General features: G+C 33.2%; 1 protein-coding gene across 4 annotated transcripts in view; it reads right to left on the bottom strand.

The window, feature by feature from the left end:
• The window catches only part of PHIP (PHIP subunit of CUL4-Ring ligase complex), a 135,000-nt gene that overhangs the window by 18,335 nt on the left and 102,824 nt on the right, over positions 1-13,841 (bottom strand). For all 4 annotated transcript variants that reach the window (XM_036082212.2, XM_036082210.2, XM_036082211.2 and 1 more), the window contains exons 28-35: positions 11,981-12,092; positions 11,545-11,606; positions 9,071-9,226; positions 7,450-7,570; positions 4,607-4,732; positions 1,614-1,683; positions 1,218-1,268; positions 802-951 (exon numbers count right to left, since the gene is read on the bottom strand). In XM_036082212.2, coding sequence (XP_035938105.1) covers positions 802-951; positions 1,218-1,268; positions 1,614-1,683; positions 4,607-4,732; positions 7,450-7,570; positions 9,071-9,226; positions 11,545-11,606; positions 11,981-12,092 — 848 coding nt within the window. The remainder of the gene's footprint in view (positions 1-801; positions 952-1,217; positions 1,269-1,613; positions 1,684-4,606; positions 4,733-7,449; positions 7,571-9,070; positions 9,227-11,544; positions 11,607-11,980; positions 12,093-13,841) is intronic.

Here is a 13,841-nt window from a genome sequence, read left to right as displayed (position 1 = left end):
TACCTTTTACATTCAAGATTCCACATTTCTTGATTTTTAAATGACAAAAAGGCCATTTTATGATATATATCTACTGATGAAATTTCTCTATTTTCATCATTGCAAGTTACAACACATACAGAAAAAACAGTAACAAAGTTAGAGGATACCACATCTGGGTCATGATCTCTTACAAAATATTTCATTTTCATTTTCATTTGAAACCACGAATATTATCTAAACTGTACAACCTTTAATAACTGACTAAAGGAATAAAAAAAATCACTTTAAGCTATATTTGGATTGCCAAGATTGCATGCAAAAATACTAAAATCAGATTCACTCAATCTTCCTACCATGAATTCCATAAATATAATAATGTTACCTTGCATTTGTATATACTGCTATAGTTTAAAAACTATTTTAATGTATTCTCATTCCATCCATAACCCTGTAGGGAGGTTAGGTAGGTATTATTATTGTTTCCTAAATAACTGCCATAATAAATTCTTAAGAGTTTGTGTGGGAAATTATAAAAAAAAATTTAGATCAGAAAACTAAATGACCTGCTCAAGTTGTACAACTGGTAAGAGGGAGAGCTAGAATCATAACCCAATTCTTTGTGGAGTCTTAGTTTGGGCTTCCTTCTGTTTTAAATGCCACTACTCGACTTAGATGCTCCATATAACCAAATAGATGACAAGATGTATTTAATAATGAAGAAATGATAATCATAAGAAATAACAACTTAAATGGCTAATTGTCATGTGTGAGATATCTAGCAAACTGACAGGTAAAGAAAATATTTCCAAAAATACTTACTGGATATTCAAGGAGATCTACTGGCTGGCGGAAAGGCTCAGAATCTTCACATTGAAATATGAGATTTAACAATTCTTGACATTGTTTCTTCCACGCTTGAATATCATAAGATTGAGCTCTGTTACGTAATCTTCTTCTAGGTTGATGGTCCTAAAATGAAAATTTTCAAATATATTAATAACATTTATACAGTAAAATTTGTATTTTTAATGCAGTCTGATATAATTAGGTCATATAAAGTAATTTAAATAATAGAAAATATTATTCACCTAGTTCTGAAAACCATGCATTTTGTGATGGAAACTGATTTGGAAGTAATACTTAATCTGTCTTTAAAAATACAAAGAGTTAAAAAAATGCTTTTAATACATTTTAATTCATATAAAATACTTCTGCTAAAACAAAAAGTATCTTACCTTTCTTTTTCGGGTAGAAGTTCCTGGCACATCAGCATCTTTCTCTTCTTCCTTTGAAGTAAGAATTTATCAGATTTGTTAAACATTCTAGATTATACTCTAACTTAGAGTTTATAGAGTCTATCACAGCTGTTTATATGCCAATTATTACTTTTACACTTTCGAAAACCCATAATGTATATGCTGGAACACTTTACTGATTCATTAGAAAGTCCCCCCACAATGTTTTTAATAACTGTAACAAGAAAATTCTGGACCACTTTTTTGAAACTATAGCATTAGCCAAAAATAATTTTCATAACAGCATTTATCTGAAAACTACTATGTGTTAATTTCTTTTTACATATAGAAAAAGACCAACATAGTCTGAATGATGAAATATGAAATATGAAATACCTCAGAGTCAGACAAAACTTTCTTCTTCATTGAATTGTACAGTGGAATTAAGTTGTAACAAGTCTGATCCCTAAACAACAAGGCAATGTTAGTTAGTATACAAGATTAGAGTCATGAGACTTTTTTTTCCCTTTAAATCTGTTACCAAAACAAGATTTTAAGATAAAGCTTGAAGCTGAAGGCTTTCTTCATTGGTTGACTCCAAAACTCTATGCCCACCCACCTGCCCCTACCCCTCCACCCTATGTGGAGCTTCCAATCTGGTCTATTTCATTACATGAAACCCAATTCTCACCTCCTAGTCTTTGTTCAGATCACTGTTGTTTGGCGGACACCTTCTTCCATTCCTCAGTACACAAGGGAAAGCTATTACATGTCCTGTCAGAATTCTAATTCCTTCTTTTCATTCTTAAATATTTAGTCATTCCCTAAAATTTTGTCCTTTAGTCATCTTCCCTTGTCACTACAGTTTTTGTCCTGATAATCATATATATCTGCAGTTTATCTGTGTAAATGAATTCCAAATTCCTATGATTTGGTCAGACTCTTCTCCTGAGATTCCATCATCTAAAATTTCACATATCTAAACCTTATTTTCACTTCCCTCTCCTATTTTCAACAGCATTACTATTCTCACAGTAATGCATGGGTTTTCACTATTCCTTCCCTTGCCTCCTATTAACCCAATCACTGGCCAAGTTCTGTGATTCTACCTTCAAAATCTCTTGGCCTCTGCCTTTCTCATTTCCATAAACTAATCCCTCATCACCTCTTAGTTGGTTAGATGTAGCAATCAATCTGCTATTTATGTCTTTTTTGTCTCTTCTCTATCAGTTAAGATTAGAAATGCATTCAAGGCCCTCCATGATCTGGCTCAAACTTGTGCTTATACAATTGTATCCCTATTACTTCTGCTCATGTACTCTCTACTTCATCTGATTTAAATTGCTTAATTCCCTTAATAACCTTTTACTTTCCTACCTCATGCCACTCCTTATCCTTAGAATGGCTTTCCTTCCATCTAACTTCTCCTAAATACTGTAACTGTAATGGCTTTCCTTCCATCTAACTTCTCCTAAATACTGTAACAAGAAAATTCTGGACCACTTTTTTGAAACTATAGCATTAGCCAAAAATAATTTTCATAACAGCATTTATCTGAAAACTACTATGTGTTAATTTCTTTTTACATATAGAAAAAGACCAACAGTCTGAATGATGAAATATGAAATATGAAATACCTCAGAGTCAGACAAAACTTTCTTCTGTCTAAATTCTCCTAAATCTATCAATTTCTACCTTGTCCATAACAACCTAACACACTTCTCCCCGTACCTAAAACTCCACTGTCACAAATTTTCATACAGACTCTCTTGTTAGTCTTTCCTTGTATTATAGTTACTTAAAAAATTTATCTATGAAATTGTACTAAGAGGGTAAATATACATTTCTAGCTCAAGTATCTCTCACATCACCTGTTTATACACATAACCTGATTATATACCTTACTGCTTGAAATTTGGCAAAATAACTCAGTTAAAAAATAGAAAAATCAAAATTTCAAGCTATACCTAACGTGAAATTTACTGTCAGCTAAAAATGTATAAACATTTGTTATGTACCTCTAAGAAATGCCAGGGATTTTTAGATATATATAATATCAACGCTTTAAATACTAATCTATTCTAACAACGTATTTCAAAATAACATTTGAAAGAAATACATTTTTATAGACTATCCCAAATATAAAAATAATTGTTTCATCTAAATTATTTCACTGAAGTGTGAATTTATATATCATGCGATTCTATTAATTCCTGTCTCTTTGGAAAAAGAAACATACATATATATATAATACAAAATTATACACTAAACTTTATAATAAAAATATTATAAGCCATTATAATTAAGTTATATAAACAATCTTCCGAGGATAACTAATTCTTAATTACCAATTTTATGGGGGGGGAGGAGCGCAAGTATAATAAAAATAGCCCCCAAACCATCTGGAAGGCAACAGGTTTTTTTAGAGAATAAGGTAGAGAGTAGAATATAACATTTACTGTACTAATTTTCTTTGGTGTTTTCTTATATTGAAATCACCTATATTCCTTAGCAAAAAAAACCCTAACACCACAAAAACTGGCCCTATGATTATTCTAAGTAATGAGAATGAAGCTGGAGATGTTTTTTAAAGAGCCTCAATAATCCCCGCATGTGAAAATGAAAGCTGACAACAGCTGAGTATTTAAATTATAAAATATATTCTTTCTTTACTGGAAAAAATCATCCAATATAAATAACCTTAATATGAACTCAAGAACAGTATTTTATACAAAACAGGAGTCATTCCTCTGGTTTCAGTTTAGAAGGCTCAATTCATTCTACGGCTATATAGAATTCTTAAGGTAAAAAATAAAAGTGTTGCTCCCTTAAATAGCTATAGTTATCATTCTTGGTATGAGATCAATGAATGAGGAAGTAAACCTGACTTTTAAGAAGAATCTTGAAAGTTAAATTTAGTTTCTGGTTGGACTATTTAAATACTTTTTTACAAACTTGTCAGGGGCAATATAATGTTAAGATGAGAAATTCTTAGATGGAAGACACTCATGTACTGTGAAAATTAAACATGTAAACCTCTAAAACTGTTTCCTTAACTGTTAATTACAGATAGCGGTATCTCCTAACTGTAATGATTATTTGGCTTAGAAGAACTACTTTAGGTAAAACATTACATGTTCTATACATGCTTACCCTCATTACTATTGTCCAACAGTTGGATTTAGAGAAGGATCCATTTTTTAAATGTTAACTGTGGAACACAACTGTAACACAACTTTTATGATGTTTAGACAGACATTATATGCTTCCTATTTTGAATGGAACTAGTTTACAGCACAGCATGTGACACATATAAAAATAACTGCATTTTACATTTTTACATTTTACATCTTAAAATACTGACAATTAAGTGTGGAAAAACAACTCACTTTATAAAATGTAGAAGAAGATCAGTCACAAACTTAGCAGATTTCACAATAGGGCTTCCAGGCTCATTAAATGTCCGTGTATTATGCTCTATGTATCTAACTTCCCACATGAGGGAAGAAACTCGCCTTAAACAAACAAAACACAAAAGTCTTAACCTCATTATATTTAAAAATATTTGTGCACAATTTAAAACCAAGGCATTCTAACTTTTCAATTACAGTCTTATCCAATTACAAAACTCACAACTTTAAAATATAAGAAAATATATAATCTCATTTGTGTTAGGGTAAATAAAAGAGGAGCAACATTGTGTATTTGCATAGAAAATGTCGCACCAGATTAGACACACTAGATTATTAATAGTGCCTTCTTTTCTTTCTGAAAGTAAAGAAAAATCCAAAGACAACTTCTAGAATATCATCCAATATGTGGTCCAGTCCTACTTAAAATACTCAGAAAATATTACTGATATTGATGTGTGAACAGAAATACAATTGTATGTGGGGGCGCCTGGGTGGCTCAGTTGTTAAGCATCTGCCTTCAGCTCGGGTCATGATCCCAGGGTCCTGGGATCGAGCCCCGCATCGGGCTCCCTGCTCAGTGGGAAGCCTGCTTCTCCCTCTCCCACTCCCCCTGCTTGTGTTCCCTCTCTCGCTGTGTCTCTCTGTGTCAAATAAATAAAATCTTAAAAAAAAAAAAAAAGAAATACAATTATATGTGATTTAAAAAATATATACAATTATGGATACAGAAGCATACACACAAGGTTCATTTATTCTAACAGAATCACAGGCATCTTCAGGGTACCCTATAGAACTGTAAAATAAGGTTTTAGAGTAATGCCAAGCAGGGCAAAATGATTAGTAATAGTTTAACAAAAGACAGAACCAGAAGTATCAAAGAAGAAAACCGTTTTAAACTGCAAGAAATCTGAAGCCAATGAGTAAAGGAGAAACAAAAAAGGTTGAAACAGTGGAAAAAGCAAATGAAGGCATAATTTTATTAAATAAGAACAAAAATTGGGTCTATATTATCAGGTTCAAAAATAGGCAGTTTCTAATTTATGTAAGGATTGTGTTCTCAGATTTTCTTATACTGGCTACTAAGCTAAGCTAATGCCAAAAAAGCCTGTTTAAGTTGTAATGTACCCTGAAATATAATACACCTTAGCAGTTACCATATTGAGCAGTATTTCTATGAGAAAGTATATTTACAACAATAGTGGGAGATGTCAGAAGCTTATCTTTGTAGCTGTAGTCCAACAATTACTGTACAATAACAACTCTATCTCCCCATAATTCTCCCCTATCTTGTTCCACCTCTGAAGCACTAAGTCCAATTCCTAAGGCTTAGCAATTTAGGGGTCTAGGGAAAAGGAAGGATGTAGCTAAAAATTTCTTCTCCATTTTCTCTTAAACTTCTAACATCAGGTGTTGAAGAAGATTTAAAGAAGTGTACTATGAAGGTAAGATGGCTGGGAGGCACATATCATAGTGATTTCCTCCTCATCTCTATGCTTTTGACAAATATCAATAAAGGAACAGCAGAAACACCTAACCAAGATCAGAAAAATCTTTAGAACCTGAAATTTAACATCTTAGTTTTCTTTATTCCAGTGGTTCTCAATGATTCTGGGTGGGTGATTCTACCTCATATTTGGCAATGCTTAAAGACATTTTTCCTTTTTACAACTAAGGACTGCTATTGGCACCTCAAGGGTAGAGGCAAGGAAACAGCCCCTCACAATGAAGAATTTTCCAGCCCCAAATATCAGTAATGCTTTTGTTGAGAAACCCTGCCTTACTAAGTTAAGGAACAATAAATGGTGTTTTCAGTGCCAGGCACATAAAGTACCAAATTAGATTTATAATTTAAGTAAAAAAGAACAAAACACCAGAGGCACATTTTATATTAAAAAATACAAAATATGAATAAAAGTTTCCCTAAGTTAAAATGAATAATATAATGTAAAGAACAGGCCATAAGAAGAAATTTTTTAATGCAATTATTTTAATTAAAATGTTGTGGGGTGCCTGGCTGGCTCAGTTGGTTAAGCATCTGGCTCTAGATTTTGGCTTACGTCATGATCTCAGGGTTGTGAGATAGAGCCCCAAGATTCTCTCTCTCCCCCTCTCCCCAACCCCCCACCACTCTCGCTCTCTAAAAACAAACAAACAAAATGCTGTCAGTCTTCTAAGCAAAAGTCATGAAAACTGAAAGTATGATTTCATTATGTGAAAGCTATAGACTTAAATTTTTTCTGTAAAGACATTCCAGGCAGTAAAACTACAATGCCTATCCAAGATTAGAACTCAATGTTTACTGAAATTGTTAACTAGATGCAAATTAATTGAAATTAGCTCTTTTTTAACTCTGTATTTCAAGCTAACCTACAACTATGAAAAATATCCTGAATTCCCAATTTCAAGTATATATAAGCTAAATATAAGCAAAATAAAAAAAATACGCAACTTTTAAAAATACTGTTCTATGAAAAAAATCCATGAAAAAATATTTCAATGTGATGTCTAGGAGAAAACGAGATACTCTGGGTTGCTTTATAAATTACAGTGTGAAGACAGTGAGCACCAACTCGTATTAGCAACTAGAAAAAACTGCATCAATGAATCATGTTCCAAATCTAGAGACCAGCAGCATCAGCATCCCAGGGAACTTGTTAGGAATGCAGAATCCTCAGGTCCTACTAAAATTACTGAACCCCAGACTGCATTAAAAAAAAAAAAAAAATCCCCAGGTGATTTGTATGCACAGTGAAGTTTGAGAAACACTCAAGGATCATTTAGTTTTCTTTTGGTAGTGGCTACAGCAAATGGGTTCTAACCTGTAAAACCTGTTTTCCAGTCTTTGTTTAATTGTACTTAAATCCGTCGGATATGCCACTACAGTGCAATACATGGGATAGGCTTGTAGATCCACAGGGGCCACAAATGCTGAAGCAATATCTAGAATAAAAAAATTAGTTTATATGTTTATTTTTTATTGTTTAAAATACTTCACAGACAATTCTGCTTGAATTAAGACAAATTCTGATCCACATAACCATTAGACTGCCATTGTCTTTTCATAGTAAATACATATAGTTTAGCTAGCCTAATATAGTCTCATTGCTTATTATGTCTACATTTACACTGCAAAATTCTAGGGATATTTGTTATTCAGATCCCTTAGAAAACAAGAAATGACAGACAATATATAAATCTGACCTATTAAGTACACACACATTTCTATACTTAAAACCTGGCCATTCCTGAATTTGTAGGTTTTTGACAGTCATTCTTTCAGTAACACTGTAATAACACATTCCATTCAAATGTAACCTTTCTCAAAACTTATCACCTTATCTTAACAACTTAATTCTGTGAAATATCACGCAAGCACTCAGAGGAAGAAACAGATCCAGAAGTCTTTGACTCAATGTCAATGACCAAATGGCACAGAGTCAACTGGTAAAAATCTAAAACCTGGCAAAGATTACTAATTTTTTTTTACTCATTCACATACAGTATAAGACAACTTCCTATGCTAAAATACTACTCAAATTGTTTAAGATATCTGTGATACTCGGGGCGCCTGGGTGGCTCAGTCGTTAAGCGTCTGCCTTCGGCTCAGGTCGTGATCCCAGGGTCCTGGGATCGAGACCCGCGTCGGGCTCCCTGCTCGGCGGGAAGCCTGCTTCTCCCTCTGCCACTCCCCCTGCTTGTGTTCCCTCTCTCGCTTTGTCTCTCTCTTCAAATAAATAAATAAAAATCTTAAAAAAAAAAAAAAAGGTATCTGTGATACTCTTTAAATAAAGTGTTGCCTTATTAAAAAAAGACTTCAGATGAAAATATATCCAAAATGTGTCTCCAGTGTCACCTCTAACTTTCCTCTTTTAAGCTTTATTCCTTATTGATAGGGGGGTTGCTACAAACCACCACACTAGTTTACAGTTGTTTTGGAAGCCCAGAATTCAGATAATCAAAGTTTTGTGGTCACTGTGTTTTTGTTTTTTTTAATGAGACAAAGCGGTTCAGTATTCTCTTCCTTCCCCTTACAAGTATTCCCTTGGATATATATGCATATAGTTAAGGGGAGAACTGGTACAGCTATCCATATAATTATAATTCATCTTTCAACCCTCCTCTCCCAATTCACATCATGTCAGCTTACCTATGTTAAAAGATTTCAAATTGGGTTCTGGAGGATCCAGATTTTTCACAGGTACCCATGGCATTTCTGAGGGCCCTCACTCTAAAATTCAGCTAGAGCAACTCCATTTTTAACTGTTCTAGATACCCAAGTCCTATGTAAGGTCTCATTTAAAAAAAAAGACAGAAATTCCACTTAAAAATGTTTGACCACTGACATGATATTGTGAAAAAAAATTTCATTGAATAACATTTTTCCTTTCCTTTGCTTTCTGCCAGTTTTTTCTATATTCCTGTGTTACTATTATTATTTACCCAGTGTCATCAACTGGTTTATTCCTGCAACAATTCTTTCACATTCTTCATCCCTGGGATTGGAACCCCATTCTCCATCAAGAGGTTTATAGATCAATGATCTGCATTCAACGTCAGTTAAAGGAACACTAGTACCTAGTTCTTCAGGAAATACAGCTGAAATACACAGAAAGAAAAGCAGATTTAGTGAAAATATGTGATTTTTGCTGATATTTTAGGTTAGGTTTAGAAAGTAGAGTTGACATCAAAAAAACTAAAGTATAATTCTATAAAGATTTGATAAGTATATTCTGTATTTTCATTAAAGAAATGTATGTTTCAAGGATCAGTAAAATGTTTTTTAAAACATTAGTTTTATAAATAATTCTCTAGATAAGCATGTAATTACTTCTCCAAAATTATATCTGACAACTTGCTCAACTATCAGTTTCAGGTAAAGGACAAAGTATTTCTATAAATGATGCTTAATCTGTAAGTTTTCTGAATCATTTCATGATATAATCTCCATATTTATTTTAATAATACACAAGGTGAAACTGAACTAAAGTGGTGTTTCCCATAAATACTCCAAAGTCTTAACTTTTTTTAACGTACAACAGAGAGAATTATGAATATTAACAGATGATTCATAGGTTTATTGCTTTTAAATTATGAAGGTATGCTTTCTGCATACATTAGGAGGTGATGGTGACATAAAACCTACAAATCTGCCAAGTAACATTTCCTTTGAAGTAGATTTCATCAGAGAAACATTGGGGAAATATGCTATTTGTATACAAAATTCTTCCTCCTCATACAATGTAATTAAACTCCAGGGATGCACATGTGTATGTATCCAGACAGAACAAAAACAACAAAAATCACCCCCTTCACAAACGGATATATTTAGGTAGGAAACAAATAGTATATTAATGCCATTAATTCATTTCAAGAAATACCCTAAGCAATACAACACTGACTAGGTTCATTTCTCTCATATATAGTAGTCCAATGTGACTACAACCTCAAACTTACAAAAAGAAGAGAAATAATATAAAAAGATAAGCCATGTAACACCATTCCAAGTTGTTCAAGATATTTTATAGTTTTGGGACACCAGGGTGGCTCAGTCGGTTAAGCATCTGCCTTCAGCTCGAGTCACGATCCCAGGGTGCTGGGATCGAGTCAAGCATCAGGCTCTGCTTCTCCCTCTGCCGCCACTACCCCTGCTTGTGCGCTCTCGCTTTCTCACAAATAAATAAATCTTAATTAAAAAAAAGATATTTTATAGTTTCAAACAGCTCTAATTTAGCAGTGAGATGAAAAATATGTTATCGGTATTAAATTTTCAAAGTGATAATTTCTAGGAAGAACTAGTCTTAGATAATATTAATATGTCCTTTTTCTCATTTCTAAGGTTTACCTGATTGGATTTAACTTTTCCAAGTTATCTTTTCTCTTTTTAGAATACAGTACTAGTGAGCAACTCCATTATAAATGATTATTTCTATTATGTCACAAGATCTTTTTCCTTTTTGTTTTTTAAATCTTTATAAACTTACCTGACGGGAACAGTGATATGTTATAGAAAAAAAAATACAGAATAATGTAAAAGATAAATTGTAGAAGTCCTTATATTCCCATTCTTTATAGGTAATCATTATTAATATTCTGGAATATATATCCTTTTAAATCCTTTTATGCATATGCAATTGTGTGGGCTGTATTTTTTAAAAAATAGAAACAAAAATGGGCACTACAGTCTGTAGGCTTCAGCCACACTGGCCTTTTCTCAATTCTAGGAAGTTGTCTTACTGCCTAAGGCTAACTCCCAAGTCCTAAGGCAATGTATCAGGCCATATGCAAGAAGACAGTTATTATTAGCAGTAGTAAACTACCTACTCATGGAGGCCCTTACATGCGTCAGGCTCTATAATAAGCACTTTATGCACATGATGTCATTTAATCCTTCCAGAAGCCCTGTAAGGTATTAGAGTTTACAGAATTTCAAAGGTTGAAGTCCTAAAAAAATCTGAAGTTTTGAGTCTTTTAAGGAACTTGCCAAGATGACATAGATAGAAGGCAGTGATAGGGTATGAATCTATGTCGCACTCAAAAGGTTGAACTCTTAATATTATGTTTTATATTTAAGTGTTCTGCTGAAGTTAACAATTAAAAAAAAATCTCTGCTCCCAAGTGCTTACCTTCTGGGAGTGAACAATTAGCAAAACATTTTCGTATTTTGCTGTTAACTAATTTCAGTCTTCCCTGTTAGACTATAAATTCCAAGTGGGCAAAGATTATGTCTATCTTGTTCACTGCTATGCCTTCCCTACCTCCAATCCAAGGTAAATAACAGGTGTGCAATAAATAACTGTTGAATGAATATTTTCTATATGATCTTCACAACAATCCTATGCAGTAGCAAGTCAGCAAATCAGATTCCTTATTTAAGAAATTAATTTTTTAACACAAAAAGCCCAACATACACTTACCGTTATTAGGAATAAGCTCCATATCCCAGGGACTCATCTTTTCTGTGTCTCCATTGTCCCAGCTTAAAGGAAGGAAAATCCCTATGTTAAAAAATCTAAATATTGTGTTAGAAGTTTCAAATTACATTATAAAAATAACTGCTTCAAGTGTTTAAAAGAAGTGTCTTTGTCACTTTATTAATAGATGGGGAAAACATTAAAAGTAACTCAAGCTGGGGGTGCCTGGTTGGCTCAGTTGGTTAAATGTCCGACTCTTGATTTCGGCTCAGGTCATGATCTCAAGGTTGTGAGATTGAGCCCTGCGTCAGGCTCCGCACTGGCCCTGGAGCCTGCTTAAGATTCTCTCTCCCCCTCTCCCTCTGCCCTCCCCGTCCCTCCCTAAAAAAAAAAAAAGGGTAACTCAAGCTGAACTAAAATTCAACAAATACTCCCTTACCAAACATTATAGCACTGAAACAAACTATCAGGGTACTCAGGCTGAAGAGGTTCCTGGCTTTCAATTGTTCCAAACCACCAAGCATCATCTATGACTGATCTGAAACGGTCACCTAGACAAGAATAAAAGCCATCTCATTATTCTGAAATGTATTGCTGCTGTTGTTACTCCTTTCTCCCAAAGTATACCTTTACAATAATTAAACCACCTGTATAATTTCAGAAAACATACAAAAAGTGACCCATACACTCCAAAATAAGTAAATAAAATTGGCAATATTGAGGAAAAAAGTTATTTAATAAACATACCAGTGTGACCTACCAGTTTCCAGTACCATTTCTTACATTTTATTAGGGTCAGGAAAAATTCACTCTTAGGTTAAGCATTTTTACCAATCTAGAATTTTAAATTCACCATTAGGATTATGCCCAAACTCTTCATTCAAATAAAAGCATGGTTTAGATAATTTATGCCCAACAAGTATTTATAGTCTATATTTAATTTCTTGCTTTCTATAGGCAAGTTCCTCCAACAATCAAGACTCTAGTCTAGAAACAATAAAAAGAAAACATCCAACCTGCCTTCCTTCATGTCAATCACCCTGAAGTTATAACACTCATTTATAAACTCACTTTCTTTTCTATAAAAATAAGAAAGTAACAAAAGAAAAACTAATCTTTGTAAAATAGCACTCCCTGTGTTCCTTTCCTTACCCGATTGCATTCAGCTACTATCCTCCCACTAAAACTATTTTCCCCAAAGACCCTAATAAACTATCTTCTCAGCTTCCCTCCTTGTCATATGAAAACTGTAAATCACTCTCTTCCTTCTGCCACTCTTTCCTCTTCCTTGGCTTTCACAATATGGAGTGGTTTTTCTCCTGGCAAGCATAGGTTAGGGTCTGAAAGACTTGAGTTCAAATAACTTATCTGTGTGATTTTGAACAAATTAATTATTTTAGAACTCATCTGAATAAGTTTCATTTTCAAACCCATAAAGAGAAAAGTATTTGTTTATACTCTCATTTTTTACCAAAAAGATTTAAAAGTTTATAGAGATATATAGCATAAAATGAATTAAAAATTTTAAAAAGAAAAAAATTTAATGACAAAAAGGGAAGTTGGGAGCCAGGAGTAAGTTAATTAAAGAACACAACTACATGTTGTTGAGTTATATTTAACTTTGAATGGGTATGCATTGGGGCCCAAATTTAAACTCAAGCATTCTAACAGCCAATGTTAAGAGGGAAACATGATCTATTACCAGACAGAGTCTCTAATTGCTCTTCAGATGCATATTAGTGACACTGAACTTAGTGAGAAGCTACCATATAATTAAACAACAGCATTCTTGACACCACCACAACCTTAAACGTAAGGATGAGTTTCAAAGAGCTATTTTTTATGATCCTACATACACTAATGACATTATGCTAAAGAGGAAGAACTGGATAATGTATGTGTAACCACAATGAACAATACTATAGAAAGATAACAATGAAAATAAGCAGGGAATAAGTACACCATTTGGAGTAAGCTTTAAACATTTCTAAACATTTTAAATGGCTATCAGTAGGTAGATGTCTATTTCCTCAGAAATAAAAGACCAAGTAGTACTAACTTTAGAAGAAATTATTAATCTATAAATTTAGGGAGGAAAAAAAAGTTATGATCCAGATGAGAGAATTCCAATGTACATCCACCATTTGAAATATCTCTCTGATATGTCTAATGCTTGCCATATTTCTTTACTTAGTTGTTACCAACTCCTTTCTGGAATATTCGTGGATTCTGATTGCTAATAATTGTTCTGCAATTTATTGGCAGATGCATGTCTTTAAAAAAATAAAATTTTTCAGTAA

This window comes from Halichoerus grypus, chromosome 9 (genome assembly GCF_964656455.1).
Source record: "Halichoerus grypus chromosome 9, mHalGry1.hap1.1, whole genome shotgun sequence".
In the NCBI taxonomy this organism is placed as follows: domain Eukaryota; kingdom Metazoa; phylum Chordata; class Mammalia; order Carnivora; family Phocidae; genus Halichoerus; species Halichoerus grypus.
Note: the sequence above shows the minus strand (reverse complement) of the source record. Positions and strands in the feature narration are given on the sequence as shown.